Source organism: Myxocyprinus asiaticus, chromosome 42, assembly GCF_019703515.2.
Source record: "Myxocyprinus asiaticus isolate MX2 ecotype Aquarium Trade chromosome 42, UBuf_Myxa_2, whole genome shotgun sequence".
Classification (NCBI taxonomy): Eukaryota; Metazoa; Chordata; class Actinopteri; order Cypriniformes; family Catostomidae; genus Myxocyprinus; species Myxocyprinus asiaticus.
The window spans coordinates 9394903-9402126 of NC_059385.1; the positions used below are offsets into that span (position 1 = coordinate 9394903).

General features: G+C 35.0%; 1 protein-coding gene across 1 annotated transcript; it reads right to left on the reverse strand.

Moving 5' to 3' along the window:
* Positions 1-1845: 1845 nt before the first annotated feature.
* LOC127432844 (arachidonate 5-lipoxygenase-activating protein-like) lies at positions 1846-6602 on the reverse strand. Its single transcript, XM_051684296.1, has 5 exons — positions 6442-6602; positions 6163-6250; positions 5134-5204; positions 3399-3480; positions 1846-2664 (listed from the first exon to the last, which is right to left on the reverse strand). The coding sequence occupies exons 1-5, from the start codon at positions 6509-6511 to the stop codon at positions 2502-2504; spliced, it is 474 nt and encodes a 157-aa protein (XP_051540256.1). The 5' UTR covers positions 6512-6602; the 3' UTR covers positions 1846-2501.
* Between the last annotated feature and the right edge of the window lie 622 nt (positions 6603-7224).

Genomic DNA, 7224 nt, shown 5'->3' on the forward strand with positions numbered 1-7224 from the left:
GTAGGTCTCTTACCATGGAAGATGAAATTATTGTGCGAGATGGCCAAATATCTACTGAAAACTGGCAGTTTGTGGAACTGAGGACCAAAGATCCTGAGAGCAACAGAGATTTTAACTCATTGAATGTCTTAGCACCTTAAAAAGGTGATTCCCAAACAGGGTGTAATGTGTGTAATAGGCTAAGTGCAAGTTTTGTAAATTTGTGTGAATGACACTTCTAACAGAATATTTGTGCTACTTAGTCGGTTTGTCACCCTCAGTCTGAGTGTGTTTACATGCACAAACTTACACCGATTGATCTTGAGAAGCAGATAATTTTTGTGTTGACATAAACGCCTTAAACGGTTTTCCTTCATTGTGGTAAGGTCAGTATACACTGGCGGCCAAAAGTTTGGAATAATGTACAGATTTTGCTGTTTCAGAAGAAAATTGGTACTTTAATTCACCAAAGTAGCATTCAACTGATCACAAAGTATAGTCAGGACATTACTGATGTAAAAAACAGCACCATCACTGTTTGAAAAAAGTCATTTTTGATCAAATCTAGACAGGCCCCATTTCCAGCAGCCATCACGCCAACACCTTATCCTTGAGTAATCATGCTAAATTGCTAATTTGGTACTCGAAAATCACTTGCCATTATATCAAACACAGTTGAAAGCTATTTGTTCGTTAAATGAAGCTTAACATTGTCTTTGTTTTTGAGTTGCCACAGTATGCAATAGACTGGCATGTCTTAAGGACAATATTAAGTCAAAAATGGGAAAAAAGAAACAGCTTTCTCTAGAAACTCATCAGTCAATCATTGTTTTGAGGAATGAAGGCTATACAATGCTTGAAATTGCCAAAAAACTGAAGATTTCATACAAAGGTGTACACTACAGTCTTCAAAGACAAAGGACATCTGGCTCTAACAAGGACAGAAAGAGATGTGGAAGGCCAGATGTACAACTAAACAAGAGGATAAGTACATCAGAGTCTCTAGTTTGAGAAACAGACACCTCACATGTCCTCAGCTGACAGCTTCATTGAATTCTACCCGCTCAACACCAGTTTCATGTACAACAGTAAAGAGAAGACTCAGGGATGCAGGCCTTATGGGAAGAATTGCAAATAAAAAGCCACTTTTGAAACAGAAAATCAAAAAGAAAAGGTTAGAGTGGGCAAAGAAACACAGACATTGGACAACAGATAATTGGAAAAGAGTGTTATGGATCTTAACCCCATTGAGCTTTTGTGGGATCAGCTAGACTGTAAGGTGCGTGAGAAGTGTCCGACAAGACAGCCACATCTATGGCAAGTGCTACAGGAAGTGTGGGGTGAAATGTCACCTGAGTATCTGGACAAACTGACAGCTAGAATGCCAAGAATCTGCAAAGCTGTCATTGCTGCACATGGAGGATTTTTTGATGAGAAATCTTTGAAGTAGTTTAAGAAGACAAAATTAAGAACCAAGTGGGTTGTAAACTTTTGAACAGAATAATTTGAGTAAATTATTATTATTTTGTCTTGTGGGATATATGTAAATATTTGTTATGTAGATTCTGATGGGCAGTAATAGAAAATACTGTATATACTTTTTTATTATCAGTTATATTTGTATACAATTCTGAAAGGAATATGTAAACTTATGAGACAAAAAGGAGGATGCAAACTTGTGAACTCAACTGTATGTATGTATGTGTATGTATGTATATGTGATTTTTAATATTAATAATAATGTTAGGCTGTGTTGGGTACAAAAGACATACAAGGTTGGGAAACACTAACTTAAAGGACTGTTTTACTGCTAAAATGTATTTCATTTTTCCCAATACTAGCAATAATACAAAAGTCACAAACATGTTGAGATGATAGGAATTTAATCTTAATTATAATTATGTTGGAGCACAAGAGTCAATTCTGTAAAATCCCTAATTATAAACTAATAATCACAACTCACAAGAGTTACAAAACTATTTTAAACTATTAAAGAGATAGTTTGCCCAAAAATGACAATTCTGTCATCACTCACCCTTATGTTATTCCAAATCTGTATGACTTTCTTTTTTCCATGGAACACAATAGGAGATGACAGGCAGAATGTCAGTCTCAGTCACCATTCACTTATATTGCATCTTTTTTCCATACAATGAAATTATGGTGACTGAGAGTAACATTCTGCTGAACATTTACTTTTGTGTTCTACAGAAGAAAAAAAGTCAAATCTTTGGCTGAACTATCCCTTTAAGGCTTTCCCATATGCCATACAATGCAAATGTGCTCCATTCACTCTAAAACATTTTTTCAAATAACTTTTTACATTGGGACAGTAATAGTAATAACCTTTTTATATCCTTGGATGTTCGTTTGTTAAGGTTTGTAACACGTACATATCATTTTGTTAACATCACTGAAAACGCTTCACACTTTTTCTGCAACATCCTCCGACTAACTAACAAACCATAAACCGAAGACCAATGTCTTCACATTTACTATTATAGCTCAAGGGTTGTCACAGCTCATGGCAAGAGCAGGAGGGTTGATGCTGCTTTGGTGATGGTCTGAATGTAGTCTTTGTAGTCACTGCTACCATAGGAGAGCAGCAGGTAATTTATGATTCCCACAATACACATGAGTGACAGAAAAAAGAGGATACGTTTCCCAAACAGGAAGCCAGGTATGCTGGAAACAAGGACAACATCTGTTAACATCAGCTTAGTGTCAAATACAGTTAGTTTTGTAAAACATTTTGTGTGAGACTAAGGTACATAGTGCCATAAGCAGCAGAAGATTTCAGTGTTTTTATAAAGCAATATGCAGAGTTAAAACCATGGACAGAGCAATTCTTCTTCTTATCTCAGTCTAAGGGAGCTTCTCTAAGCCCAGCCCGTATCATAAATTTGCAATGGTCCAGTGGATAATATTTGTATTCAGAATAACCTTAAACAACATCTAATGCAGCTAGCATGCAAATCTTTTTGATCTTAAAGGATTGTTCACCTAAAAATAAAAATTATGTAATCATTTACTCACTATCATGTTGTTCCAAACACATAAGCCTATTTTTCTCTCTCTACAGAACACACACAAAAAAAGAGATGTTTGGCAGAGTGTTAGGGACATTTTTGTCCATAGATAAAGTGAATAGTGACTGAGACTGGCTCTGAATAGTGACTTTTGTGTTCCATGGAAAAGAGAAAGTCATCCAGGTTTCAAATGACATGAGGGAGAGTAAATGATGACACAATTTTTATTTTTAAGTGAAAGGTCAGTAACTGCTTAATAAGTAGCAGTAAAATATAATTGTCCTCAGAGTTTCAATATATTTTAAGGCAATTTTAGTATTATTATTTAAACAAGAAAACGTTTTGATGTTAAGATAGGCTTTTTGGATTTTTAAAGTTTAGAAAACTCACCTCTGGCAACTTTGCCCCAAGTAGCCCACAAAGTACTTCTGTCGGACCACTAGATAAATAATACCAGCAAAGGCAGCCGGAGCTGTAACAGAATGTTTTCATTTTACATCATAAAATGACTTTGAAAGTGCCTGGACCATTAGAGTTATTCAGACAGTATCCTATCTGCTAAACAATTTTGTGAGATTCAGCTGATTTCCAGAAAATGACTACCTTTAGCGTATAGATACGTTTTGATTCTGTTTTCATAACTGATTCGGAGGGATGTTTATAGAGGCTGATTCACATTATATATGCTTCAGTTGCTACACTATTTACTATTTCAAAGCTATTCAAAAATAGTCTGGAGCAACATGGACAAATATTTGCATAAGAGTCAAAACATTCGTTATTAGATGGGAAATGCAAAGCATTCCACTAAAGATACAAAACGGGGATTTTCTTTTAATCAAATACGTCAAAAGACTTTTTAATGCATTACCCTCCCACCTCACTGAAGTAAACATTAAGATAAAATATCAGTGGCCCTTTTGTTTCTAAAAATCTTTGTGTATCTAAGAGGTGTCACCAAAGCAAATCATTCTCTTTTCTCAACAAAGAGTTAAATTACAAGAAAATTGTTTTCAATTTTCATAGCACCTAATATACAGTGGTCCCAAAAGGTATTTGGACATTTCTGGACTTTAAGGAATTGTTCACCCCAAAATGAAAATTCTCTCATCATTTACTCACCCTCATGCCATCCCAGATGTGTATGACTTTCTTCTTTAAGCAGAACACAAACACAGATTTCTAGAAGAATATCTCAGCTCTGTAGGTCCATTCAACACAAGTGAATGGTTGCCAGAACTTAAGGGCATAATGGCAGTATAAAAGAAATCCATAAGACTCTAGTGGTTTAATTCATGTCTTCAGAAGAGATTATAACAGACAAAAATATAACTCCTTTTTCACAACAAATCTTGACATTAGCAATCTCCTTGGCTATCATGATTGTTCCCAGATACTGCAATAGCAAGATGTACAGGGTAAAAGGAGTTACATTTTGGTCTGTTCTCATATAACTTCTAAAGACATGGATTTAACCACTGGAGTCGTATGGATACTTTTAGGCTGCCTTTATGTGCTTTTTGGAGCTTCAAAGTTTTGGTCACCATTTACTTGCATTGTGTGAACCTACAGAGCTGAGATATTCTTCTTAAAATTTTCATTTGTGTTCATAAGAAGAAAGAAAGTCATAAACATCTGGGATGGCATGAGGGTGAGCAAATGATGAGAACATTTTCATTTTTGGGGTGAAATATTGCTTTAAGCAGTTCAAAATCTATAAATGCCATTGCACTAAATAACACTAAATAAAAACCATCTGCAAATAATGATGTTAGGCCTTTTCTCAGAACTAACTTCACATTTCTCAGCCATTTTTGTTATTACTTTTAACCAACTGGCTCCAAAGGTCATTTTTTTGTGAATGGATGAAGTCAGTTCCCCTCAAGTTCACACAGGTGTCCTTGCAGAGTAACCACAGGTGTAGTTTATAACATTAACTATTGACATGCTCCACTAGGTTTGACAACTAAAAAGTGCCCCGTATTGTCTTAATTTTGAACAATGCATAGATTATCATTTGCTTTTGTTGTTATATCAATACTTTTGGGGGCCACTGTACCTTGTGTTGGCATAAGAGGTAAAATAATAATAAAACATTGTTGGTATCAACTGAATCATGGTGTACCTTGACTGAGGCAGATACCAGCGCACCACAGTACTGCCAGGAATGTGGGGTAAGTATCCATGCAGTTTCGACTAATTCGAGAAACATAATTATGACAAAACAATAAATATACACATAATAACAAAGATGGTCATGAATTATATTAAGTATTCTTAGGCATAAAACATCCCTACTAACTGCACTGAAATAGCTGAAATATAAATTCAGCAGACCCTGTCTGTTTTAAAGAAATGTTGTATGTTCTTCCTTTTTTTTAATCTTCAAATAATCATTGTGACAAAAAGTGTTACTTCCTCTCTGATAGTGGTTAACGGCAGCTTTGGTTGCATCAAGATTGAGACAGACTAGGAGAAAACCCCAAATGCATCATTCTAGATATGCAATTGGTGATAACTGATAATCAGTTTGATTTGGTTTTATTCTGCATATGTTAAAAGTTTTAATCAACAACACACAGGCTATGTCTAGACACAATACTGTGTGGTCTTATTCTGCTCTGTAATGTTATGTAAATAATGTAATTCAATAGATAATGTAAAACAATAGATAAGGATGCTGGCAGTAGATAAATTAAAATTGGTTTTGAATGTTTTTTTTTTGTTTTTTGTTTTTTTATAATTAATGTTGTGAAGAACTTCTTGGAGATACAAATCCTTAACTAAAATGAGTTCATTTTCACTAATAAACATCTGTCATTTCACGTAAAATATTTCAGAAAAAGAAATGACTCTATCTAGGCTTTCCATATGCAGACAGACCAGTGCTGACAGACCCTCTTACAACATCATCTGGCCAAAATGATGTAATTTAAGCTTTAAGGAAGTTTGTTTCCCTCACAACAGGAAAACTGTATGTTGTTATGCAAAAGAAGTTGTGCCAGCACAGTTTGTTTCATGAAATGGATTCTAAAAACAGCTAACATCTTTTTACCCACTTTGGCACTTAAAATCTGTGCTAAATGATTCGTTCTTTCAGTCAAAATCCATAGTGGATGAACAGAGTGGAGAAGCCATGATCAGAGATACTCACTTGGCACAGGACAAGCGCTCAAAAGTTGCAGAATGAAGTTTAGATTGATTGGCTTTACACTCTTTCTCAACCTTCAGTGCGAAGAATACTAGAGGAGAAGACACTATGTTAGACATTAGAAGTACTATGATTAAAATATACAGTTTCATGCAATTGCATGTACATATATGTACTGTACAATATGAACAAATTCATGCTGGATATTTACAAACACCCTAGTGAACAACATCCTTGAGCTGTACAAATTAAATATGAAGTTATATCTTTAAAATGTCTTACCATTCTGGACCACGCTGAGGAGAGTGACCAGCACTAACAAGAAAATGTTTTCCAACACGACAGCATACATGTTGCTTTGGTATGAACTGTGTATGTCTCAGGGCTGCTGGTTGGACTGCTGACTATATATTTAGTATCAGAGGCAGAGATAACATCATACCTTAACTGATGCATTTCCTGGTGGGAGGGCCGCTAGAACATCACTTCTGCATCTACTGTTTATTTAACACTTTTTGAAAGGCAATAGATTTAATTTCTGAATGTGGAAATACTCTTTTGGCACAGCTGCATCTTCTTTTCCACTTCTCATTCTATCAGTTGGTTTTTGAGGGCAAAATATAATCAACATTCACTGAATGTACTGTATCTTGAAACCAACAGTCCTTTGATCTGTGACTAAAGCCTGCCCTCTACCAGTGTAATAAACCATTACAAAACTAACTGAGCAGCACTACAAATTCACAAATTTTATAGAAAACATTGTTAAATATTAGGCAGAATGGCATAATAATATTGCATCAATAAAGGAATGTTAAGAGTAAAATTTAAGCTCAATCGACAGTATTTGTAAAATAATTTCAACTCGTCCCTCGATTCTTAAAAAAATTGGCAAAAATCGTGCTTACAATAAGGCGTTTACAATGGAAGTGAATGGGGCCAGTCATTAAACATTAAAATACACATAGTTTCAAAACTATAGCCACAAGAAGCTAATATTATTCGTGTTAACATGACTTTAGGGTGAAAACATCTCTGTTCTACATGATTTTAGTGCTCCTGTTG

Excerpts from the sequence above, each read along its gene's own strand:
- LOC127432844 (XM_051684296.1), bottom strand. The coding sequence starts at position 6,511 with ATGTATGCTGTCGTGTTGGAAAACATTTTCTTGTTAGTGCTGGTCACT. Across the intron at positions 6,251-6,441 it reads CCTCAGCGTGGTCCAGAATG|TATTCTTCGCACTGAAGGTT; the intron begins GTAAGACATTTT and ends CTTCTCCTCTAG. Across the intron at positions 3,481-5,133 it reads TGGTATCTGCCTCAGTCAAG|CTCCGGCTGCCTTTGCTGGT; the intron begins GTACACCATGAT and ends ATTCTGTTACAG.